General features: G+C 36.6%; 1 protein-coding gene across 1 annotated transcript in view; it reads right to left on the bottom strand.

The window, feature by feature from the left end:
- The window catches only part of CFAP47 (cilia and flagella associated protein 47), a 587956-nt gene that overhangs the window by 386261 nt on the left and 173857 nt on the right, over positions 1-27838 (bottom strand). Inside the window, exons 27-30 of the mRNA XM_043569968.1 lie at positions 19707-19807; positions 15323-15448; positions 13920-14151; positions 2559-2780 (exon numbers count right to left, since the gene is read on the bottom strand). Of these exons, the coding sequence (XP_043425903.1) occupies positions 2559-2780; positions 13920-14151; positions 15323-15448; positions 19707-19807 (681 nt within the window). The remainder of the gene's footprint in view (positions 1-2558; positions 2781-13919; positions 14152-15322; positions 15449-19706; positions 19808-27838) is intronic.

Below are 27838 nucleotides of genomic sequence, written 5' to 3'. Positions count from 1 at the left end.
TTTACAAGTAATCCTGTGCTTTGGGATAAGCAATCAATTTCAGACCTCTTGATTCCCGCACAAGATGGCACCTGGGAAGAGGCAGATATATTGTCTAATAAATAAAGCTTCAATTTCAGGTTTCCTCACTTTCATGAGTCTCTTCTAAAGCCATGTATATATCTGTAGATCTAAATTTTATATTTTTAATTTGATAGTTTGTTAAGGAAGGATCTCCAAATTGTGTAAGGCCTCTCAGAACATGCATCAGTCCTATATTTGGGTTCACATGAAGTAGGTGAGAGGGACTTTTGTATCTGTACAAGCAGGTTTGTGATTACTTCTCTGGATCCTCAGTCTCTTTGGCAATGTTCCCTATCTCTGTCTGGAGCTTAGCTGCCATGTGGGTGGGCATTTGCCACTGAGGCCTGAGATAAAAATCTCGCGCCTCTTAGCCCCATTGAGGACCAAGAAGTCCCTCATAACTGACTTAGCCCCATCCCAGTCCTCATATATTTGTCATTCATACCGTGGCTTCAGAGCCAGCCATCTCCTCCCCTTCTGCGTCTTCAGTGGCGTCCCTGTCATTAGTCAGCCTCTAGAACAGGAGGCTGGGTCTTAGCTCAGTTTCCTTAGGTGACTTCTTTGCTCTTCTCAGAGTGTGTCCCTGTCAGGCCACATTCACAAAGACAACCTCTCCAGGAAGAAAGGACCTGGCCATTGCCATTTCCCTCCTGCCCCTCGGCATAAACACAGAGCCAGCCACCTGGGGAAGCAGCACAGCAAGGACACTGGCTGCCTAACTTGCTTACACTAGCCCCACCCCACATTCTTCTAGTGGAACTGCCATTCTCAGTCAAGCTGGCCTCAGTCCCAGCCTGGGAGACCCCCTCCCCCGGAAGACCATCACAAACCCCAGCCCATACCACATCTCCTGACCAGAGTTTTGCAGGGTTTCAATTCTGATGGAGGTGGAGCAAATAATCGCCCCACTGTGTGTCCCAGCCACTCTTCAGCTGTTTCCACACTGTATGCCCTTGGATTGTTCGCCCAGCTTCTCTCCTAGAGCAGCACAGTGCCCTCCAAGCTCTATCACAGCCAAGACTGCTCATCTTTAAAATTCCAGGGTTTAAGCCCATTGGTGGCAAGAACTCATGAAATTCAGCTCCGAAATTCAGCTCCGAAATTCAGCTCCTCTGGTTCCTCTCGTTTTCCAAACCAATGGTTAGGGGGAAACATTCTCCTTGTGTGTTTCCCTGTGTGCTCCTCTGGCTCTCACCCTTCTCGGTGACCACGGCTGCCTCCCCTCTGTAGCAGCCAGGATCTATTTCTCCCCTAAACCACCTCTTCACCCTTCCCACCTTCTTCAATATGGCCTCTTTTCTCCCCTTAGCTGTGTAGTTCTGTCAGTCTTCAGGTCAGTTTCTGGGGGATTGGGGATCATTTGATAGTTATCTAGTGTTGGTGGGACGAGGAGAGCCTAGGGTCCTCCTACTCTGCCATCACCTTCCTGTCTCTCTGTACTATGTCTAACTTTTAAGACCATAATGTTGCCAGGGACTCAAAAATTCTAATTTGGAAATTTAAAAAAAAAGCCCTGAACACCAAATCTTTCCTTTGAGATGCCTCTTGTTACCCTCCATCCCCACCCCCGCTAAGGTAGCTGAACATCTCTGGCTAACTATGGAGCAGATTCCATACACAAAGAAGAACCAATTTAAAAACTAATATATTTCAAAATATATGAATCCTATTGCATAAATAATTACAAGTAACAAATCCTATTTTAGTGGTACAGGAACATGATTAGATGGAACAGTAACACTGCTTATGGATGTTCCAGTGGTTAAGGATACTGCAAATATAGGCAGACAAAATAATATAAATCACCAACACTCTCCTCAGACTTTTAATAAACATTGCTTTTCCATTTCTTGCTCACTCACCATTTAATCTCTGTAGAGGAATGACAAGTATTTTTCCTATATTTTCTATCAACCATTTACGGAAATTTTCACTTGCTGATTATTTTAGTACTAAAAACCTTACCAATGCAGACTAAAAATTCACAGTGTAACTTGAGCTTATATGAACAGTATTCTGAGAAATAAACTTACTGGTTTCATTCCTCTTTAGTTCTATGGATTTATATATTTATCTATGTGAGAATTCTCAAAGTGAGGTCATGGACAAGAAGAATCAGTATTACTTAAAACTATTATAAATGCAAATTCACATCATAAACTCTGTGGGTTAAGGGCCAGCAACTCACTTAACATGCTATCATAATGATTTGGATGGATGATAAAGCTTGAGAATAATTGCCTTAGACTATCAATCCCATAGCTCATGAAATATTTATTTTCTATTATTTTTCTATTATTTTATTTTTTATTACTTTTACAGATATATATATGTGTGTATATATATGTGTGTGTGTATATATTATATATATAATATATATAGGAAACTTAGTAAATATTTTATAAAAAGATAAATGATACCAAAATCTACCCATCTACTTATGTATCTATCCAAGCCAATATTACATGTTTAAATTAGCATATCCATGCTCTTACTTGAGAAAGTCAAGAAGTGAAGAATGTTGAAAATGAAGTTGAATCACCCTTTCAGTATAATCCACAGGTAAAGACTGACTTGAATGAATTCCAGGTGGCAGTTTTCCACTCAAGTGTAGTATCACATCATAAATGGTCTTATTATATTTGGAAAAGTCATTCAGTCTGGAAAATTTTTGGGATGGCGAGGCTGATGAGTAAAATTGCATTTTATACACCTCCCTATGAGAAAAAAATTTTGAAATTTAAAAAATCTCATAATGTTATATTATGAAAAAAATGTTCAATAACTAAATAAAATTCTATTTACAATCCAATAAGGCATTATAAAGCTCATCTTATTCAGCTACCATTTGTTAGTAAAAATTAGATGTTTTGATAACCCCAGAAGTTTCCATATCTTCTTTTATTTTTTGTTGTTGTTAAATTTTTTTTTACTGTTTATTTATTTCTGAGACAGAGAGAGACAGAGCATGAGTAGGGGAGGGGTAGAAAGAGAGGGAGACACAAAATCAGAAGCAGGATCCAGGCTCTGAGCTGTCAGCAAAGAGCCCGACGCGGGGCTCGAACTCACAGAACTCGAGATCATGACCTGGGCTGAAGTTGGACACTTAACCAACTGAGCCACCCAGGCACCCCTCCATATCTTCTTTTAAACACACATTATTATCTAACATTACAATTGTCAAGTCTGTAAGATTGGATTGTGATTAGAAAATGTAAGTACTTTGGAGAAACAGTATAGGGATTAAGTCCTGGACCCAGCAACTAGTAGCTGGTTGCAAAGTTATGCAAACTCACTGAACTCAAATTTGATACCATTTAAATTAAAGATAATAGGGGCACCTGGGTAGCTCAGTCGGTTAAGCACCTGACTTTGGCTCAGGTCATGATCTCATGGCTCATGAGGTTGAGCCCCACAATGGGCTGTGTGCTGACAGCTCAGAGCCTGGAGCCTGCTTCAGATTCTGTGTCTCCCCCTCTCTCTGCCCCTTCCCCGCTCACTTTCTCTCTCTCTCCTTCAAAAATAAACATTAGAAAAAATTTTTTAAAGATAATAATGCCTATAATAGTTTTCAAAACAGATGTCAATCAGCACACATGTATACACAAAAACAAATTTACACATATATTTCAATTTAAATTTTAATCATTAAAAGGACACATCCTGCAAATTGGCCTCACAAGTGGAGATTCACATTTTAAAGATAATCCCAGAGAGCTATTGTTCCTATACATGTCTCTGTTCTTTATATAAGACAGTGCAATCTCTATTACCTGATACCTCCTTCAGTGAATTATAATGCATGGTAATTTTTAAATGGAGTAAAAAAAATCCAACCAACTCTTGCTGTCTATAGTTTATTAATTATCTAATACTACACTATCTGTTGGCTAGCCATCAAAATGTATTACTAACTTAGACTGAGAAATAAAAAGTGCTCAAGGGGCCATTTTGAATGGCAGTTGTCCAGTTTGGTAGCTAGTAGGTCTGTATTGTATATTACAGGAGAAAGTATATTGATTTACGTAAGGGTACAACTGCCATTACTCACACTCTGGCTCTTACTCTGTGGCTTTATGGAAGTTACTTGACATCTCTCTCATAAGTAATATATCTAATAGAGCTAGTATATCCTGAAGTTACCAACAAACAAATATGTCATGGAAAAAAATGAACAACCTAAAATATTGCTATAAAAATTATGAAAAAGATAAATGATCTAAACAGAAATAAAACATAACCAGACTATAACTAAAGAAGGAGAAAAAGCAACAAGTTGAATAAAAAGAGAAACAATACATAATATAAACAGACACACAGGGGCCCCACAGATTATAGCTTTGCTTTTTTTAAAAAATTTATTTATTTCAGACAGAGAGAGCATACACTCATGCATGCACACACACAAGTGCAAGTGAGGGAAGGGTAGAGAGAGAGGGAGAGAGAGAATCCCAAGCAGGTTCTACACTGTCAGAGCAGAGCCAGACACGGAGCTCAAACCCATGAACCATGAGATCAGACCTGAGCTGAAACCAAGAGTCAGAAGCTTAACCAAATGAGCCACCTAGGTGCCCCCAGATTATAGTTTTAAGACACAGATATTACTTATTTTTATTTATTTAATTTTAGAAAGAGAGAGAGAGGGAGAGTGGGGGAGAGGGGCAGAGGGGTAAGAGAAAGAATCTTAAGCAGGCTCCACATGCGGTGTGGAGTCCAACGTGAACTCTATCCTATGACCCTGGGATCATTTCTTGAGCCGTACATTCAACCGAGTCACCCAGGTGCCCAAGACACAGATTTTAAAGCAATTATATGTACTATGATTAAGATTAAGAATTTTGTCATCAGGGTATGTGGGTGGCTCCATGGGTTAAGCATCTGACTCTTGATTTTGGCTCAGGTCACGATCTTGTGATTTGTGAGTTCAAGCTCCACATCAGTCTCTGAGCAGCCTGCTTGGGATTCTCTCTCTCCCCCTATCTGTTCCTTCCCCACTTCTCTCTCTCTCTCTCAAAATAATTGAATAAACTTAAAAAAAAAGAATTTTGTCATCAAAAGCTTCAGATTCTGTGTCTCCCCCTCTCTCTGCCCTTCCCCTGCTTGTACTTTGTCTCTCTCTCTCTCGCTTTCAAAAATACACAAACATTAAAAAAATAAAAAATATATATATAAATAAATGGAAAATTTATACACAAATCCAGTAAGTAAAATTATGAAAGCAATGACTGAAGTTAACAGCCGACTAAATCAAGTGAAGAGAAAATTGATGCAATGAAATATAGGCCATAGGAAAGCATCCATATTGCAACACAGAGGGACAAAAGGATGAAAAATACAGAAGAGTGAGCAAAGCAGAGGGGCCCAAAAGAATGAGGTAGTCCCATAATTGAAAGGATATTGACAACTTTCCAAAATTGACAAAAAATGAAACCACAGACGAAAGAATCACTATGAACCCCGATAACTACAAAGAACAGGCTCTTTACGATACAACATTTTCAAACAACCAAGAACATGTGAAAATTTTCTTAATATCAAGAGCAGTAAGATGTTAATTCAAACCACATACATTAGAAGGAGGTGATACTGAAAAGACGCACAACATTAACTATTTCTTAGGATAAAGAGCAAGTGGAACTTGCATATTTGACCTGTGGGAGTTTAAATTGGTACACTCATCCTGGAAAATTGCTTAGAAGTATCTTCTAAAGGTGATCATATTTCTAAATTCCTTTTTTATTTATTTATTTTTTTTTGAGAGAGAGAGAGAGAGAGAGACAGAGAGAGAGAGAGAGAGAGCATGAGCAGGGGGAGGGGCAGAGAGAGAGAGAGAGAGAGAGGGAGAGAGAGAGGGAGGGAGGGAGGGAGGGAGGGAGAGAGAGAGAGAGAGAGAGAAACATAAGTAGGCTCTGTGCCATCAGCACAAAGCCTGATGCGGAGCTTGAACTCACGAACCATGAGATCATGACCCTAGCCAAAACCAAGAGTCAGACACTTAACAGACTGAGCCACCCAGAGAACTGCCCCCCATCCCCCGCTTTTCTAAAGAAATTTTTTAAAGGTGATATTTCTATGTTGCAATCTGGCAATTTCACTTATATATATATGCCTTTCAGAAATATGTAACAAAAGACATATATCAAAATTTCCATAGTGGCATTATTCATAATAGAAAACTCCAAAAGCCAGTGAAATATCTATGAACAGAATGGAGAAATTATAGAATATTCAGACAATGGCCTAGTGTACGACATTACTACTAATCTACTACTAAATGCCAAAATGAATCACATGAACATAATACTAAGAGAAAAAAAAAATCCAAATGCTACAAAAAAATGCAAACTGTATGATTCTTTCTATGTAAAATTCAACAACACACAAAACTAATATTTGGTCTTAGAATTCAGGATAATTGTTACTACTCTGGGAGGTGGAAGGGAAGTGGAGGTGGCAGGGACTCAGGGATGTGAGCAATGGACTAGTTCCTTGTCTAAGTGGCAGCTATACACATGGTCACATAGTTGTAATTCTGTCCATGTTAAATAGTGACAAAAATTATGAAAATTCAAACAGAGAACTTAAACTCTAGAGTTTACCAATTTATGCTTGGATGATAAAACTGAAAAAATAAATAAATAAAAAGGCAAGGAAATGATTGACCATAAAAGTCAAGCTAGTAATTTTCTTACAGTTATAGAGATTTGGTAGATTGTGAGGTTCATAAGAGGCTTCTGGGGTGCTGTCAAATTGATAGGTGCACAGGGGCTTGCTCTAGGAGTAAATTGAGGGGTTGTACTTGGTTTGTGCACCTTTCTCTATGTGTGTTTTATTTCATGATTTAAAGCATCACGAGGAAACAGCTTGGGTCTTCAAATTTCCTCTAGCACATGAAGATTGACCAAAATTAGCTACAAAAACGCTGCCCTCAGGTTTGTTAGAGGAAAAGGTAATGCTGCTCATCAATAACTGAATTGTCCATTGGGAGCACAAATTATGATGCATAAACGAGAGTATTTTCTTTAATATCTATATGTATGCATATCCCACATATGTAAACTTCGTATCAATTAAAACCTCGATAATTAATTGTTAACCATATTCCTTGTCTTCTCGTTTACATAATAAGATGGTAAATGATTTTAAGTTTCTGTTTCAATTCTGAGAGTGCCCCTACTTTGGAAATTGAAAATATGCACAAGCAGGGGCGCCTGGGTGGATCAGTCAGTTGAGCGTCCGACTTCAGCTCAGGTCATGATCTCATTGTTTGTGGGTTCCAGCCCCACGTCAGGCTCTGTGTGGACAACTCAGAGCCTGGTGCCTGCTTTGGATTCTCTGTTCCCTCTCTCTCTGCCCCTCCCCTGCTTATGCTCTTTCTCCCTGTCAAAAATAAATAATCATTAAAAATTTTTTTTTAAAAGAAAATATGCACAAGCCAAAGGCTCGGTGTACCTGTGTCGTGATCTATCTTTTCATGTAAAGAAACCACCTGCCAATTACCACTATTGCCAACAAACAAGTAGTAAAATGGTTAAAGAAGGAAACTAACTGGAAAAAAATTGTAAAATGATCCCTCATTCTTAGAGTAATGTGAAGAAGTGAAAAGAACTCAGGGAAGCCAAGTCTAATCAGTTATTTAACTGGTTTCATTCTAACACTCTCAGTCTAAAGACACGTTTTTGTGACTTTTTTGGACACGGTTGGCAGAAAGAATAGGCAGGCTGCCCAGAAATAGAGGTGAAACTTTATGTTTATATTATTAAATTTATCAGTGATCTTGCCAGCAGCTCAAAGTGGCAAAGACAAAAGCATACCATACACACACACACACACACACACACACACACACACACACACACACACTCACGCTTTTTAGTAAACATCAGAAGTTCCTGCATCAAGCTGTCAAAAAATCCTGTGCAAGGGAAGGAGAAATATTATTAATGAAATATCATTTGTATAAGTGCTTGGAAAAGATGGGATTTGAATTTACTTTCCACCACCAAATAGAAGAGTTGGTGAATACAATACACGAAGTCAGAAATATTTAACACTACTATCATAATCCTAATTTAATTTAATATTAACAGCTAACATTTACTGAATACTTACTAGGTCCCAACCTCTGTTTTAATAAAGGTATTTCCTCTTTTAAATGTCACAACAACCCAATAAGGTAGGTATTATCATTACCTCCTTTTTACAAATAAGGACTCAGAGGCAATGAAAAATATTTTAGGGGCGCCTGGGTGGCGCAGTCGGTTAAGCGTCCGATTTCAGCCAGGTCACGATCTTGCGGTCCGTGAGTTCGAGCCCCGTGTCGGGCTCTGGGCTGATGGCTCAGAGCCTGGAGCCTGCTTCCGATTCTGTGTCTCCCTCTCTCTCTGCCCCTCCCCCGTTCATGCTCTGTCTCTCTCTGTCTCAAAAATAAATAAACGTTAAAAAAAAATTAAAAAAAAAAAGAAAAAAATATTTTATTTGGCATGCTCTTATTATGAATGGTAGAACATTTCAATGATTCATTTGATTTCCTGTGAGATTCTATACATTTACACTAAATGAGAACTTCTGCAATGGAATGTAGCTTTGAAACAATTTCCCCTTTGAACCCATTCCCCCAGGCTTCCTGAGAGGCATTCCCAGATGTGCTCTTAGTGTGTGGCAACTGGAAGGTGATACATGTTGGAATGGAAGTGCAGACTAGCACTGAGATGTACTGCAATCACTTCTCCCAGATGCACTGGAATTTCCAATATGATTTAAATGTTTCTGTGGTCAGTTGCATAGAGACCTTCCCAAGCAGTGTCTGGAAAAAATGTGAACTCCCACAAGTCATCCAAGTTAAAGTTAGGGGACTATGATATTTAGTACATTTCCTCTGATGACTTCTGGAACATAAATTGTGCTCTCTTATAGTTTCCAATAGCTATATTCATCTTTTGGTGATTTGGGAAAGGGCTGAAAATAAATAATATCTAAGGGCCTTGAAGAACTGAAAACAGACTGCTAATCAATAAAGGTAATCTCTTCAAATAATTGGTTTCTGCTATTCCACCTGAATATCTCCCAAATCAACAAATGAAATGGTCCATATTGCCTGTCTGCTGCAAATTGGTGTTTGTAAAGAGTGAAATTACCTGAGATAATACATCAATAAAGCAGCATTTCTGACAACCCATATCTTCAGGTTCAAGAAAGGTGATGCATAAATATGTCAAAATATGTTCAATAATGTTAAAAGGAAAACAAAAAGTTTTTGATACCCACACTATAATTCACAATGAATTCTAGTCTTCCAGGTTTTATATCCTGTAGTAGATGACCCTCCAGTCGGGGGTTAGTGCATATAAGGCCAGGCAATTCAGTTTCCCAGCTAACATGGCTGACTTCAGTAAAATTCATGGCTTGCCCAGGAATTTGAGCTTCATTTGGTCTGAAATCCTAGATGTGGCCTGTACACATTAGGGTTACATAACTCTCCTCAGTTCTAGACTACTGTATTCTTAATCTTCTTGAACTAATACACCTAACCATAGGTACATATAGTTTTCAGCCTAAAGCTAAAGACAAAAGTGGAGCTCACGTCTTTCAAGTATTAAAGTTTCCTAAATCCTATTTATTTATTTATTTATTTATTTATTTATTTATTTATTTGATTGATTTGGGTTCACACCCAGTGTGGAGTCCAACACAGGGTTTGAACCTACAACCCTGAGATCAAGACCTGAGCTGAGATCAAGCTGAGTCAGGCACTTAAACAACTGAGCCACCCAGGCACCCCATAAAGTTTTCTAAATCTTAATGTGATCCTGTAATAACTGAAAAGTGGAATGATGCTTAAAAGTACTGGCACTTGGGGGGGGGGGTAGAATGGTGGGGTTCAAATCCTGGCTCTGCTATTTATCAGGTGAGTGACTGAGAAAGTTGCTTATTCTCTCTCTGCCTCCAGTTCCTCATCGGTAAAATGGGGATAACTATAGTACCTACCTCACAGGTCATTCATTGTAAAGAATACTCACAAAGCACATATAATTATACCTTTTTCATAGTTAAGAGTCTAATACATATGAACCATTATCATTAACAAAATACCATCACAAAATTATTTAAAATTTTTTTTTAATCTTTATTTTTGAGAGAGAGAGAGAGAGAGAGTATGAGTCGGGGAGGGGGCAGAGAGAGAGGGAAACACAGAATCTGAAACAGGCCCCAGTCTCAGAGTTGTCAGCACAGAGCCTGACGTGGGGCTCGAACTCATGGACTGTGAAATCATGACCTGAGCTGAAGTGGGACGCTTAACCGACTGAGCCACCCAGGCGCCCCACAAAATCATTTTTACAGGAATAAGGTAGGAAACATATTTCAAAGCAAGTTCAGTAGATGGATTATTAGACCACAATAATGAAAGCAATAACAGAAATGATAGGTCATTAAGCTCGGATAAACAGAAGAGTAAAACTTCAACAAACTACGAGAAAGAGCAACTTTCTGTTCAGGATAATAAAATGAACATATGTGCTCATCTTCTCTCCCTCTCAAAATGTTTCTGAAATGTCAGAAAGACTGGAGACCTTTAAAAACACTCAAATTGGGGAAAGAACCATTAGTATACCAACCTGAAGAATATCTATAAAATAAAGAATTATACTGAGGAATAAGTTAAAATGATGGACTGCACAGCAGTAGGCTACATGGGGAAAGGACGCCATTTTTCCTAAAGGAACTTAAGAGAGACACCAACATTACAGCTGGCAGATACAGAAGGAGGAAGTGACCTCTGGTACAGAAATCGTGATGATTAATTCAAATGCTATATGTGGAAAAGATATTTGAGAAGGCATGCATCCATAAAACACAAAAAAGGATGCTATTATTAAAGTTAAAGAGGAAAGAAGGGAAAAAGGGAGGGAGGAAGGAATAAAGAACAGAGTTCCTGGAAAACAAAACTATAAAAACCAACTAAAAAATTTTTATAGAAGACTGGAAGAGCAAGTGAAAGTGATCTACAAACTTAAGAAAGCAAAGACAGAGAAATATGTCCAGTTATATCGCAGGACATAACTGAAAGTGGTATAAAGGATCAGTCACGCAGGTCCTCCATCATTCTAAAATGAGATTGAGAGAGACAACAGAGAAAAATAGACAAAACAGAGGACAGGAAATAGGAGGCATGGAAGAATAGTCGAAAGACGAGTATTCTAAGTGAAAGGGCCTAAAGAATACCAAGTAGATTGAATGATATAAAATATTCCCACACTCGGATTTTATTTCATAAACTGCAGAATACATTAGCAGAGAAATGGGAACCATAAAATAATTCTGAGAGAATGAACATGGTACTCACAAAATATGACATCGGACTTCTCATCAGAAAAACTGAGTGATTCCAGATGATGGGGTGATGTAGGAAACATTGAGGTGGGGTGTTCAAAGATGGGCAACATTTGGTTTGGAGCAGCTTTTTTTTCAGGGCTAGAAAGGTCCCCATATTCTCTAGAACTGTCTTCCCCCAAGCAGTACCCAATGACATGAGCTGTTTCCCACTTATCAAAATAGCAAGATACTCAAATCCATCAGGGAACAACCAGACCAGCAATGTAACTCATGACTAGGGATATAAAATAGAAAACTTACTAGAAAATCATCCAAAACTAAAATAGATTTTTAAAAGCTTTTATTATTTGATGCAGTGATCACAACTCTGAAATCCTTCCTATGTAACATCCAGAAATATCTGCTACCACTTAAAACATACATTGGATCTTTTTTTTTTAATGTTTATTTATTTTTGAGAGAAAGAGAGCACGCACCCACACACACAAGTTGGGGAGGGTCAGAGAGACTGAGACACAGAATCTGAAGCAGGTACCAGGCTCTGAGCTGTCAGCACAGAGCCTGACACAGGGCTTGAACTCACAAGCGGTGAGATCATGACCTGAGCCAAAGTTGGAAGCTTAACTGACTGAGCCACCTAGGTGCCCCAGATATATTGAATTTCAGCACCATTTACATTACGAAAATATAGAACAAAATAACATAAGTAAATGCCCCAAAGTTAATGTGAGTGGGCAAGTATTCAAGACCACAGAAATCCAAAAACACATTAAACAACAATTTAGCAATCATTACAATAAAAGTATATAGAAAATAGAAAATTAAAATTAAAATAATACACTCTATTAAAAAAAAAATGAAAATGAGGGCGCATGGGTAGCTCAGTCAGTTAAGCATCTGACCTCAGCTCAGGTCATGATCTTGCAGTTTGTGAGTTCAAGCTCAATGTCAGGCTCTGTGCTGACAGCTCAGAGCCTGGAGCCTGCTTCAGAATCTCTGACTTCCTCTCTCTCTGCCCCTCCCCTGCTCACGTTCTGTCTCTGTCTCTCAAAAAATAAATAAATGATAAAAAAAATAAAAAAAAAAAAACAAAGATGAGAATGTTTAATAGCAAAAATTCTGGGATGCACCCAACAAGGAATAATGAGATAAATTTATAGATCTGAAAATAATTAAACATACAATTCAAGTTTAAAGAAGTAAATTGTAAAGAAAAAATCAGCATTAAATAATTTAGAAAACACAGAAATGGATAAATTATTTCAAGTATTCACCACGTGAGACATAAAAGTTAAATAAATAAAAATTAAATGATGGGGCTTAGCCAGTCAAACGTTTGACTTCAGCTCAGGTCATGAGGTCATGATCTCACAGCTCATGAGTTTGAGTCCTGTGTAGGGCTCTGTGCTGACAGCTCAGAGCCTGGAGCCTGCTTTGGATTCTGTGTCTCCCTCTGGCTCTCTGCCCCTCCCCCGCTCGTGCTCTCTTTGTCTCTCTCAAAAAAAATAAATAAAGTTTTTTAAAATTAAATAAAAATTATAAATGAGCAAGAGACTATGAACATAAAAACAATAATACTAACAGTCACTATTGTCAAATAATGAGTTGGAAATGTCTAATCAATGATTTCCCCTAAAATGAAAATACATCATTAAAATTTACTCAAAATAGGTACCATTTTCAGAACAAACACCAAAGGATAAAACTGAAAAAGTTATTAACAGAATAACTTTTCTAAAAAATTCCCTGGAGTCAGATGATTGTATGATCAAGCCTGTACATTTTCAGTATATCTGCTGTATTAATTTTCCCCCAGCACAGGTAAAGATGAAATATTACTAACTCATTCTATGAAGCTGATATTGTCCCATTCATTTAAAAAACTGAAAAAGATAACTTATAGGAAAACTAGAGATTTAGCATAACCTACCTCGCTCCTAACTATAGAGGCAAAAATTCTACTATGGCCCTTCTAGTTACAGAGAACCACCACAGCAGCAAAGTTGCAACAAGGGTGGTGCCTAAATTCCAGTTTAAATTAATAACAGAACTAAATGATTTGATATAAACCAAGGCAGTTTATCTACTTTAGACATGCTGAGTCCTAAAAAGCACATAAAAGACTAATGTAAATGTACCGTCTACCAGGCTATACTCTAGATCGAGAGCTGGTATTTCCTTAGCTATATATACATGGGGAATTTCCAAACTTTTTAAAATTTACAAGGGCTTTTCCTACCCATAGTTTACCCCTTCTCATTTGACATTGGAGGAAACTGAGGTTAAGAGATTGTCAGTACTGACCTCAAATCATAAGATGTTTAGAAGAAATTAAAAAATCACACGAATACTAAAGAATCTATATTTGCACTCTTTTGCTTTTCTGAATAGCGTCCTCATAATTTATGAGTGTAGAGCAAAATAATTTAACATTGTGTTTCACTTAAAACAACCTCAAAGAATATATTACATTTTATTATATGATACAAAGCAAAGGATTTAGAGAAACACATAACTGTTACCTTCTTATAGTTTCTGGAATAGAAAGAGAATGGGGTCCTTCAGGCCAGCCAAAGAGACTGAACCAGGTCTGAGCAGCGTGTACAACCTTTTCAAAGAAGTCATATGCCTTTGTTCCTTCTTCAAGAGAAAAGAAGTGCTCATTTTTCTCCTCCTTTTTCATAGATTTATCTTTGTTTTCCTTTGAGGTTTTACTTTTGCCCGAGTTCAATCTTTCAGGTATTATTTCGATTCCTAAAATTCACATTTGTTTGTAAAAAAACAAACAAAAAAGAGTTACATCACCAGAGAGTAAAATATCTTGTCAGCTATTGCTATTTGCATGTAGACAAATAAAGCTCATTCTACAAATTATTCAATGCTCTCAAAGAAATTCTGAGTCAATTGATTATATCTTAAAAATACAAAAATAGCTTTGTTTGCAAAGACCTAAAAGAAATACTTTAAAAATAGATGAGTTTCAACAAAGAAAATCATTAAACTTTCTTCTTGTCATAATGGTGAAAACATTCCCCAAAATGAAACATTTCATTTTGAATTACATATGTAAACTATTTCGACAATTCTTCAGTTCTACTTACTAGAATTAAACCTTAGCTGAAAAACTCATAGAAACAAAATATTGGTTTCATATTCAAAATGACTATATATCCAAGAGAAGTACTTCAATAAAACAAAACATCTCAAGTTATAGAAATTTTCAATATAAAATGATTTTACTTTTTTTTTTTTTCCAAAATATCTATGTAATGGCACAAGCACACACTCATTTAAAAACCTCACAATATTTAATTGGGTTTGGTCCATTCAGTAAACAGGAACATTTTCAATATTACTCATTCTAGAGAAAATAATATTTGAATAGTTCATTACAAATGATAATACCAAATTTGCATATTTATCTATTTCTCTGTGCTCATCTGTTTCTAAGACAGGTAATACTAGATCCAGCTCAACAAATAACAGACAAACCGCTAGTTTGGAAGTTCCCTAACTATACAGAGAGTACTGGGGATGTCACAGCAGATTCACAGGGGCTCTACAGGATATTTAACATTTTAGTTAAATATCACTACAACATATGCTGGTGATCACGTGAATTACTACTCTTTGGTTTTTCAACCGAACTATTTAATAAACGGAACTGCTTGGCACATCTTCTGACCTAGGGGGAAAGTACTGAGATAGGAAGTACACTGTGAACAAAAAACATCAGAGAATTTCTGCTCCAGATCATTGCAGACAGCTCCCAGAGCATATGACCCACTTGCAATTAATGAAAAATGCATGGTTTTCTTCATGGATTTCTTCTTACCTCATAAAGCCTAAGTTTTCAACTCAATAATATTAAATAGATCATGTTATGAACTTGGTTGGCTGAGTACATTATTTATTTGCCACATACCAACAAATAATTTTTTCTTTGCAGGCTCAGCATCATTACGTTTAGTCAAAGTAGAAGAGAGTAAACCATCTTCTTGGTAGGGAAGCAACACATTTTCTCCACTCTTCACAGAAATGTCACTCTTATCTACAAATGACACATTAGAACATAGTAGGTCAACAAGCATTTGTGAAATGACTATCAAATTACTGAACCTGAATTTCATAATTATACATAAAATATATATTATATAATAAATATGAATATATACAAACATAGAATAAATTTTTTTTAATGTTTTTATTAATTTTTGACAGAGTACACATGAGCAGGGGAGGGGCAGTGAAAGAGAGGGGGACAGAGGATCTGAAGCAGGCTCTGTGCTGTCAGCACAGAGCCCGTTGTGGGGCTCAAACTCATGAACCTGATCATGACCTGAGCCAAAGTCGAACGGTTAACCCACTGAATCACCCAGGTGCCTCTAAAAAGTTTTTTTTTTTAAGTCTAAATGTCCATTATAGTTAAAATAAGATGTCAAGAAAAAACACAATAAAGGCTGATATGGTTTTCTGAGTTGAATTAATTTTATTTAACAAGGCAATTATTATGGCATATCAAAGTTTTTAGGAAATGAACAATGCTCACCTTTAGGATAAACAAAGATGTGTAAACCATTTAAAATGTTTCTACAGTGAAATTTTTGGAATTATTAAATATGGTGCTCAAAAGTGAATATTAAGAAGAACATCACTAACAGAAGTAATTTCTTCTCAATTTTCTGAAATGAAATCACTGCTTCGTTATGAGCTGACACTATTTTGCACAGCTTTCAATCTCTATTCCAGCTACAGTTGCTGTCTATACACTAGAATTTGCCAACATGGTAATATGAACCCAGCCAAAGGCAATGCTAAGAAAAGGCAATAGATGTGAAAAGACCAGATTCCCTATCTACTTATCTATCTATTCACATATGTATATATCTATGTATATTTGTATACATATATGCATAACGTAATCCTGTCAGAAAAACATGGCCTTTGCAGTTAGAAATTTCTAATTTGAAATCTTGGCACTACAACTCCTGAGCTATTAAACCATGGTATGTTCTACAAGATCTCTGAAACATGTTTTTATACACAAAATGAAACGTTCTGAGCTCATGAATTTGTTGTGAGGGTTACTTTATAGGCAATAACATAGATAAGTAAGCTGGTATATACGAAGTTTCTTCCATTCCTTCAATAAAAAGCCAATCAGATTTTGACAGAGAATCGTTATCGAGTAGGTGTGTATATCTCTGCAACATTACACTACTAAAGACTTCATTAAAATGAGCCTTAGAAAATCCAATGACAGGGGCGCCTGGGTGGCGCAGTCGGTTAAGCGTCCAACTTCAGCCAGGTCACGATCTCGCGGCCCGTGAGTTCGAGCCCCGCATCAGGCTCTGGGCTGATGGCTCAGAGCCTGGAGCCTGTTTCTGATTCTGTGTCTCCCTCTCTCTCTGCCCCTCCCCCGTTCATGCTCTGTCTCTCTCTGTCCCAAAAATAAATAAATGTTGAAAAAAAAAAATTAAAAAAAAAAAAAAAAGAAAATCCAATGACAGAATGATTCATTGTGGATGCATTAGGCAATGTCTTTTCAACTTACTATCAAATGATAAAAAGTTCATAGTGGGGTACATACCCACATCTGTACCCTTCAACTAAAGTCAATGATTCATATAACAGTTTTTATTTAGCATATTAGCTATAAGAAACAAATCATACTGCTTTAATTTTTGATTTACTTAATATGTTTTAAGAGTTCACCTTTATTGAACATATCATACTCTAGGGCACTGTAGCTAAGTGTGTAGGCTCCGAGGCCTTACAAATTTGGTTAGAATTCCCTGGGGCAAACTGTTCAAACTCTTTATGACTCAGTTTCTTAATCCGTTAAGTGAAATTAATAAGAGTATCAACTCAGTCGTTGGGGGAACTAAATGAAATAAAAATATAAGGTAGTTAGCAGAGTACCCTATGCCTAGGAAGCATTAAATATATAATACAAATTATGACTATACTTATTTCTAAAGATATTTTAGAACATTTAAAAATCACATTTTTCTATAGTAATATTTACTGAAATGGATGCATTATTTTTAATCCACAGATTTCATACTTAATCAAACACTAAGATTCTATTCCCTTTTTTCTTTTAAAGAAATAGCAATATTTTATACAGTAACTCCTCATTATTTTTTTGGAGGATATTATGAAACTATGAGTGTTAAAGCAATTATAATAATATTTATAATCGTAAAATAATGAAATGATAATAGTAACAATAATTTATAGCTATTTACTCTATTGAGTCCTCACAAAAGCCTTTTGAAATAGATATTATTAGTATCCTATTACTCTCCTACCACGCGTATTTTGCTAAATAACAGATGTTTGAGGATTCGAGAATTAACAATAAAAGCATAAGGCAAATGGTGAGATCAGAACACAAAATAGAATTTCCACCCACGTTCTATGATACTTCATCCACTGCTCTTTCTGTTATATTATCTGAAATCTCCCCTACCCTTCAAGTATATTAGAAGAATATAAAAATATAACAACAGGATTGGTCAGAAATCTTTTAAATTTTGAGACTGTGTATAAAATTTGTAATATATATGTGCTTGGAAGGAACAGTCCGCAAGGTGAGAAGAATCTCAGGGAAGTACGGTATGTGGAAGTCCAGAAAGAGTTTGAAGAGGGGTTGGGGCCGGGGGTCAACAGTATAAACTATTGCTCAGCAGTGAAGTAACAGCAGTAAAGTGGAAGAATGCTCTGCCTCACCCCTGACATGTCCTTCCTGTTAAAGGAAGCTATGGTATTCTAATTATTCAGTTTCCTTTGCTATTGTTCTCCCTCTGTGTGAGAAATTGAGTGGTTTATCTGACTGGTAAATTTGCAAGGAATAAATCAGGAATGCATGGCCTAGATTCACCCTTTTTCCTCTTTGGGAACAAGCCTGTCCACTGAGAAGATATAGCTCCTGTTTCCTCCAGCTGTCATCCTGCACTGGCCCCCAAAGCAGCTAAGAGGGAGGCATAATTTGAAGGGTAAGAGTAAGCAAGATTAGCTGATTAAGTAAGGTCTGAGGATGAAGGGATTCAGATAAAGGAATGGCCTAAGGCAAGAGAGTCTGGCCTCTCTCAGGTTTGTGACAGGAAAGATGATGGGTCAGTTGCATGCTTTGGAAGTTCAGAGTGTTCCTGCCTGATGGTCTCTATTGTTTCTGAAAAGTTCCAGAAAAGGTCATGCCCTGAGACTGAGACAGAACAGAACTAAAGAGTTTCCAAAGGAGTGGGGCACATTTGGAGAAGTGGAGAACAGGGGAAAACCGGTTACAAACATAGAAAAGATATCCAATACAGCACTGAAACAAGGCCTTGACACTATACACAGATGACACGTTTTTCCCATACTTCATCCTTTCTCCTCGTCTGAGACTGACTCCATCATTCTCCTCCATGTCTTACATTGCACATATTGTTCTTAGTCTCTCACCATTTCCTCTGCCGCAACTCCCAGCTGGCCTACTGATCACTCTCCAATTTTATTTATTTATTTATTTATTTTATTTATTTATTTTTTATTTTTTTAATTTTTTTTTTCAACGTTTATTTATTTTTGGGACAGAGAGAGACAGAGCATGAACGGGGGAGGGGCAGAGAGAGAGGGAGACACAGAATCGGAAACAGGCTCCAGGCTCTGAGCCATCAGCCCAGAGCCTGACGCGGGGCTCAAACTCACGGACCGCGAGATCGTGACCTGGCTGAAGTCGGACGCTTAACCGACTGTGCCACCCAGGCGCCCCTCACTCTCCAATTTTAATTCAGCTCACATCCCCACTGTTCCCTTTCCAAATCACTGATACTCAGAAATCACAGAAGGTTCCCACTATTACAGAATAAAGGGTGCAGTGGCCCCTTTATTGCTTGCCTCGTGTCGCCAGTAAGACCCCCATGCTTTTGTTATATTGCCCTTTGCCCAGATTACCCTGTTCAAGATCATTTGTCAAGCTCTACCCAGATGTCACCTTTTCTATAAAGTCATCCCAGACCCCATATGTCAGCATTACCCTCTGCACCACACCCACATCTCCAACACTCCAACTAGCTCATGTACAATACTCTTAATTCAATCTTCTTTGTATTTATTTATTTATGAGTCTTTGACTAGATTTTCAACTTTCGCAATTAAGAGACACTGCCATATTATACTTTCAGTGCTAAACACAGCTCTTGGAAATGGTAGGCGATTAATAAACATCAGTTAATTTTAAGGTCACTTTATCTTCAGGTGTTGGCTTGGATGACAAGAGCATATACAGTGAGAGTAGGAGACGACAGTCATATCTAACTTACCTTCCTTTAAAATAATTGTTTGTTTATCAAGATGAGTTGCCATATACGGGTAAATAGTAAGAAGACAGTTTTCTGCTGTTCCAGTAACTGGAAGCAAAAACCTAAAAGTGAAAACATTGCATTTCAATAAAATAAATTTTTGAGATGCAGTGAACACAATGAAATATTTTTTACGTATGCTGTATGCCTTAAATGATCAAGACATGAATTATTTATCGTTTTTCTTTTCACCTACTTTGTTTTTCTTAACCACCTATCATATGTATTTTAATGGTGTAAGAATATTTACTTTTAAAGCTTTTAAGAGAGATGGTAAATTTCACTGTCAAGTGTGCTCTAGAACACAGCTTATAATTATGCAGGTTCATAAATGGATTCAGGAAATTTTAGGACTGAAGGAGCCTCAGACTTAATTTAATCACCTTCTTCTTGTAAAGAATCCCTGACAAATGGCATCTGGCTTCAGATGACACTACTAGGGAGACAGTACCATAGGAAGACCCATGACTCAGAGACAACCCATTTCGTATCTAGAGAGCGGTAACTTCAGACATTCCGTTTCAGAGCAACAGAGAACAAAATCTACAATCTGATCCCCATTATGTTCCTTCAAATACTTAAAAATGATCACTGTATCTTCTCTAGGCTTTCTCTTCTTCACATTGAAAACATTTATAACATTCAAGGTTTCTTTCAACTCCAAAGAAGTTTCTTTCAACTTCCAAAAATTGCACATACCATCTAACTTCTTCAAATGGTCTTTTGTGTTTGTCCTTTAAATATATCTGAGAACTGAAAGCAATACTACAAAAGTTATTCACCTAGTAGAGTACTACTCTCTTCCATAAACTGCATACTATTATCCTATTTTATAAAAGCATTGTGAAATTAATAAGAACTACAAAACTCCTAGGTTATATTGGGCCTGTCCAATTTATGTGACAACTCTGTCCTTGTACAACTGATCTTTTAATAGAAGTACTATGTTTTATCCATACCACTATAAACATGGATTATTGGTTTCACTTGTGCATTATAACATTTATCAAGATGATTTTACTCTTGAGTCTGCCATGTATTGTATTAGCCCTTCTACACAGTTTATGGTCACTGGCCAAGGTGAAACAACAAAATCTGGTGTTATAATCCAAGTTGATACAAGTAAAATATAGGATAGGATGAGACTATAAAGAAGTTTGTAGCAATATAATGAGCTGTCAGAGACATTCAAATAAACATATGTTATATGTAAATGAATTGATTTTCACCTTAGTTCTGCATACTTTCCCATAAAGCATTATGTTTTTCTCTTTACAACTGATGTGCATTAAAATATTGTGCAAAATATACATATTGAGCACTGTCTTGTTTGACCAACCCTAATCATTCTATTCCATCATCCTAAACACATGTATCAGATAGCCCTATTCCAGATTAAATTGTATTTCTCTATGCAATTGTTTTTTCTGTATGATGTCCTTTTTAAAATGAAATTGAGAATTCCTCGATAGCATGAATCATTACTTCTATATATGGTGTATTTGTGCTAAATGTAGTGATCGATCAAAATTCCATTAACTGTCCAACTCTGTTTAATTAACATTTCTCAGATTAGATAACACAGTTTACCCACAGATACCATCATCATTGTTATCTTAGAACCAAAAATGTTTTCTGCTTTAACAGTGATTACAGGAAAACAAGGAAAAAAAACAAACAAAAAAAACACGATTCCAGCAAATGCTGTGGTGCTCTGCCCTTCTGTCCTTTTCCCCTAGGATGTAATTTCTTTGTGCGAGGCTCCCATCCTCTGGGTGGGCATGGTGGGGTAACTGTCACCTTTTTCAGAGAACCAATGTCAGATTACTAGAGCTGCTGAAAGCCTCAATTGCCTTGGAAATTTATGGTCCCCTGGGTGATGCTGCAGCCAACGCCCCGTGGTGCAGGAGTTTGAAAGCCCAGCTTCTTTGCTTCAAATGGGACAAAAACTCTGTGGTGTAACTTTGTCTCCAGAGGATCCCATGGGATCAAGGTGAGGTTGGAGCTTAAATTTCATTTTATTTGGGATGACTGATTCCATGTTCTGCTTTCCTTCTTCCCTTCCTTGTTTTTTCCTGGCAGCCATTCCTTAATAAACCACATATCCATGAATCTTCACCTAAAAGTCAGCTTGGGGACAACCTTACCCAGGACAACAACCAAATGAACAAATACAAACAGTATCACTTAAAACTTTTATAAAATGATGTGGAACTAAAGAACATAAGACTGAAATAAAATTCATTCTGAGAATGAAACAGGAATAAATATATTTTTTTAATGTTTAGTTTTGAGAGATTGCAAGCAGGGGAGGGGCAGAGAGAGGGAGACGGCTATGTACTGACAGGCTGTCAGCAAGGAGCCAGATGTGGGGCTTGAACTTAGGAACCACGAGATCATGACCTCAGCTGAAGTTGGACGCTCAACAGATTGAGACACACAGGTGCCCCGGGAATAAATAGTCTTACTTCTTTCTTGTATAAAACCAGCTCGTTGAAGGTGATAACATTGATTTTACATACTCCTCAAAGTAAAGAATAACCAACATATACAAAATTCATTTGATGACATTCTTCTATAGAGTAGCACATGATATAGAAATTATACAACTTACACAGCATGGGAATATGGACACTTTAAACACTAACATCATTTTTATCAAACATACATGAAAATAGGGGCACCTGGGTGGCTCAGTTGGTTGAATGTCTGACTCTTGATTTCAGCTCAGGTCATGAACTCACAGTTCGTGGGACAGAGCCCCATGTATGGCTCTGCACTGACAATGCAGAGCCTACTTGGAATTCCCTCTCTCTTTCTCTCTCTGCCCCTCCCCTGCTTGCACTCTCTCTCAAAATAAATGGATGAACTTAAAAAAAAAAAAAAAAGACCTCCTTTAAAAAAATACATTAAAACAGAAAAGGGACTTGCAGTCAGCAATACTAATACTCTACAATTTAACAAAAATATTTCTGGGAAAATAGGGCACTTTATGGTACCTTATCAGAGAATAATGGTATTATTTATGGATGCTCTATGCCAATCCATATAGCCAGGAACCATTAGTGGTAGACGATTTAGTCTAAAAATATTCAATATTACAGTAACAGTAAAATTACTGTAACATTGTATAGTAACAGCGAAGTGACTGTGACATTATGGGTTTCAATTCTATTTGGTAATTTATATAGCAATCTTCAGGCGTATGTGATTTAGAAGAGTTCCAACGGGCAAAAATCAGGATTGAGATTCCTGGTAACAGAGGTGATACGATGCAGATGTTGGTGGTGATGGAAATGGGCTTGAACTATTGGGGGCAGCTACTGTGCTGAGCATCTAAAATACATTATTTCACTTACATAAATTTTCTCAACAGTCTTTGAGGATATAAAGTATTAACTTTCTCGACTTTGGTTACAATAGCAAGGTCCAGAAAAAGTCAACAGTTGTTTAAAGTCATACAATTAGGAAACAGAGGGCCCAACTTCAAGTTCAACCTGTCTGAAACAAAGCTATACTCTTGGCCCACTGCATGAGAATCGTTAGCTTCTAGGTCTGTCTCAGTGCACATATACTCAAAGTGACCAAGTCAGGAAAGAGTCTTAGATACGACCATGGATGTAAGCACTTACCAACATTGCTCACTACCTTCTTTTATCATTGATTATCTCATTAAATAATATCATTTTAATACTTCTAGCTGTTCTAATAATGTTAAGTTATATAAGTTCCTATGAGAAGCCAGTTTAAATAAAAGCCTTTTTTTTGGAAGAAATAAAGATTCTCCTGTATTCTCAGGAAGAAACATTTTATTTCAGATGCTGTCCTAAGTAAATAATAACCAACATTTACAAAAGCAACATAAACACATTCTCCCATTGGACACATGAAAATTCCTACAGAGGTAGAAACTTTGCAGGTGTGTATGGAAACAAAAGGGACTGCTGTACTCAAAGGGACAATGCAAAATAGGATGATAGGGAAAACTCTGGCTTCTCTCTATACCGTCACCATGTTAGATACGATTGTCATGTACAAACTATGAATATTTTAGTATGATAAATCAAACAGTAAATACCATAATGTACAGAAAGTCAAATATGGAATGCAATATTTATTTTTATACTTTGTCATTTCAGGCTCGCCTGAAATTTCTCATTAGTGATTGTTTTCCCTCTACCAACATTGTACTTTACATTTTTCTAAATTCACAGAATTGAAAGACTAGTAAAATAAACACATAGGTGCCCTTCACCCAGTTAAATTACTATTTCACCACATTTGTTTTTCTCTCTTCTATTAAAAATTTATTTTCTTGGGACATATGGGTGGCTCAGTTAAGTGTCTGACTCTTGATTTTGGCTCAGGTCATAGTCTCACAGTTTGTGAGATCGAGCCCCACATCAGGCTCGATGTCAGCCCTGTCAGCAGCACAGAGCCTGCTTGGAGTTTTCTCTCTCCCTTTCCTCTGCCTCTCTCTCGCTCACTCTCTCAAAATAAATAAACAAAAAAATTTTTTTTTCTTAAAATGTGTGTGTACACAAATCGACCCCCTAAATATTCAGCCTGTATCTCCTCAGAACAAGAACATTATTCTATATAATCATAATCCTATCATCACTACCATCAAATTTAACATTAGTACAAGAATATTATCTAGTTTGTAGTCCATATTCAAGAGTCCCAGTAATGTCAAAGTCCAAACTGAGAAATTGATTGAAATGGCTTTCCTTTAAACCAAGACAATCTCTGTGTCATTCTTGGGTGGTCCTTCATTAATTGACATTATTTTTAAGAGTTAAAGCTACTTGTTTTTGTCTGAAATATTCTGATTGTCCTCTCATGACTGGATAATTTTTTATTTCGAACAAGAAAATCTCATATGTGCTGTGGCACAGTTCTAGTTCATCCCACCAGGGAGCCCAGCAGGTCAGTGTTCCTCCTTATTAGTGATATAGAGTCTGGTCATTTGGTTATGATGGCATCCATCAGATGTCCTCATTTTTTATACCAACATTTAAAATAATATATATATATTTATATATTTAAATTAAATTAAATTAAAATATATATATTTATTATATATATAATTTATATATCATGAAATCCATCTTTTTAAGATGTACAAATCAGTGGTTCTTAATATTTTACAAAGTTGTATAACCATCACCATTAATTTTTGAGTATTTTCATTGCTTACAAATGAAGCCCTATATATATTAACAGTTGGTCACCATTTGCCTCTCCCCTCAGACCCTACAAATCACTCACCTACTTTCTGTCTTTATGGATTTGCCTATTCTGGATATTTAATAATTGATTAGTAATTAGCAATGGCAAGTAAGAGCAGGTAATAAGTAACGTATGGATAAAATGTTGAGACCATGTAAACATCCCTTCCTCATCAACCTTTTATCCAGGGCATATGAAGTATATACTATGTGTTTCAGTTGGGTAAAGCCTTCTGGAAGGGCTCCTCCAAGTAGCGAGGTCAGTGGCTCTCAAGGTTGACAAGTACAGAGCCAGGTTCCAAAACTGAAAAGCCTCGTGTGAGATTTTATGAAGGATTAGCCTTGATTGCTCAAATGTTTAGTGGAATTCACCAATGAAACCCTCCAGGACTGGACTTTTCTTTGTGGGAAGATTTTTAAAATAATCATTCAATCTTTTTACTTGTTATAAAAATGTTTATATTTTCTATTTCTGGTGCGCCTGGGTGGCTCAGTTGGTTAAGCGTCTGACTTTGGCTCAGGTCACGATCTCACCGTTCAAAATTTGAGCCCCACATCAGGCTCTGGGCTGACAGCTCAGAGCCTGGAGCCTGTTTCAAATTCTATGTCTCCCTCTCTCTCTGTGCCCCTCCCCTGTTCATGCTGTCTCTGTCTCTGTCTCTGTCTCTCTCCCTCTCTGTGTGTGTCTCTGTCTCAAAAATAAAGAAACATTAAAATCAATTTATATTTTCTATTTCTTCTTCAGTTAGTTTTGGTACTCTGTGTCTTTCTAGGAAATTGTTAATTTCATCTAAATCATCTAATCTGTTGGCATACAGATTATTCCCTTCTTTCTGATTTATTTGCATTTAACATGTGTTCCTTTTTTTTAGGATTTTCTAGTTTCCTAAAGTGGAAGTTTACACCACTGATACGAAATCTTTCATCTTGTTTAATACAGGCATTTAAATCTATAAATTTCCTTCCAAACATTACTTTAGCTGCATCCCATAAATTTAGATATGGGGTGCTTTCATTTTCCTTTATCTCAAAATATTTTCTAATTTACCTTATGACTTCCTCGTTGATACATTAGTTATTTAGTAGCGTGTTGTTTAATTTTCACATATTTATGAAATTCCCAAATTTCCTTCTGTTAATTTTTAATTTAATTTCATTGTGTTGGAGATCATATTTTGCATGATTTCAATCATATTTAAAACATAGAAACTTGGGGCGCCTGGGTGGCTCAGTTGGTTGAGCGACCGACTTTGGCTCAGGTCATGATCTCACAGTTTGTGAGTTCGAGCCCCGTGTCGGGCTCTGTGCTGACAGCTCAGAGCCTGGAGCCTGTTTCGGATTCTGTGTCTCCCTCTCTCTGTCCCTCCCCTGCTCATTCTCTGTCTCTGTCTCAGAAATAAATAAATATAAAAAAAAAAATTTAAGACATAGAAACTTGTCTCATAGACTAGTATGTAATTATCATAGAGAATGCTTCTTATGCACTTGAAATAAAATGTATTTTCTGTTCTTATTACGTGGTATGTTCTATACCTACCTATTAAGACTGCTTGGTTGACAGTGTTTTTCAAGTATTTTATATCCTTACAGATTTTGTTTAGATATTCTTTCCATTATGAACACTGAGGTGTTGAAGTCTTCAACTATTATTTTTGAATAATCTGTTTCACCTTTCAAATCTGTCACTTTTTCCTTCATAGATTTTGGGATTATTTGTTAGGTGCAGTTCTGTTTTTAATTGTTATATAGTCCTGATGGATTAACAATTTCATCATTACAAAATGTCCATCTTTTCTTTAGCAACATTTTTTTGTTTTAAAGTCTATTTTTCCTAATATTATTATAACCATCCCACTTCTCTTATAGGTGCTAACTGCCTGGTATAACTTTTTCCATCCTTTCAATTTCAACTTATTCATATTTTTGAATCTAAAGTGTTTTGTAAACCATACACAGTTGTTTGTTTTTGTTTGCTTGTTTGTTTGTTTTTTACCTGACAATTTCTGCCTTTGGACTGTTTAATCCATTTACATGTAAGGTTAGTTTTTATTTTTTTGGATTTTTATCTTCTATTTTGTTTCCTATATGTTTCATGTCTTTTTTTTTTTTTTGTCTGTTTTTTATTGCATTCTTCTGTATTAAAGTGGATTGTTTCTATTATACCATGTTAATTGTTCAATGATTTTTAGCTGTTATTTTTTTAGTTAAAACTTTTTGGTGGCTCAGGATTACAATATGCAGTTCAATTTAGCATCTATTCCAGATTTATACTTACTCAATTCCAATATGCTATAAAACATTGCTCCAATATATCTCCATTCCTTCCTTTTATTGTCACATAGAATTACATCTGTATGTGTTACAGATCCAGTAATCTGTGTTATAGTTGTTTTATACAATTTTATGCTTTGTAGGGGCAAGTGGGTGGCTCAGTCGGTTGAGTGTCTGACTCTTGATTTTGGCTCAGGTCGTGATCCCAGGGTGTGGGATCGAGCCCTGGGTCAGGCTCTGCACGGAATGTGAAGCCTCTAAGATTCTCTCTCTCTGTCTTTCTCCCTTGCACACACTCTTTCCCTCTCTAAAATAAAAATTATTTTAAAAAATCTTATGCCTTTTTAAGATGTTAAGATAGAAAAAATCTATTTAGTTTTTTATATTAGATTTCATTACCATTGCTAGTTCTCATGTTTTCTTCCTGTGGATTTAATTTATTACACAGTGTTATTTCCTTACTCCGTACAAGTTCACTTCTACTGCCCATGGCAAAATAATTCACATGTAACTTTACTTACACACAAAAAGGGTGGATATGTTTATTTAAATACTTAATGCTTACCATAACTAGTACTTTTATGTTAGTTA

Source organism: Prionailurus bengalensis, chromosome X, assembly GCF_016509475.1.
Source record: "Prionailurus bengalensis isolate Pbe53 chromosome X, Fcat_Pben_1.1_paternal_pri, whole genome shotgun sequence".
Lineage (NCBI taxonomy): Eukaryota > Metazoa > Chordata > Mammalia > Carnivora > Felidae > Prionailurus > Prionailurus bengalensis.
The sequence above is the reverse complement of the archived record's forward strand: the minus strand, read 5'-3'. Positions and strand labels throughout refer to the sequence as shown.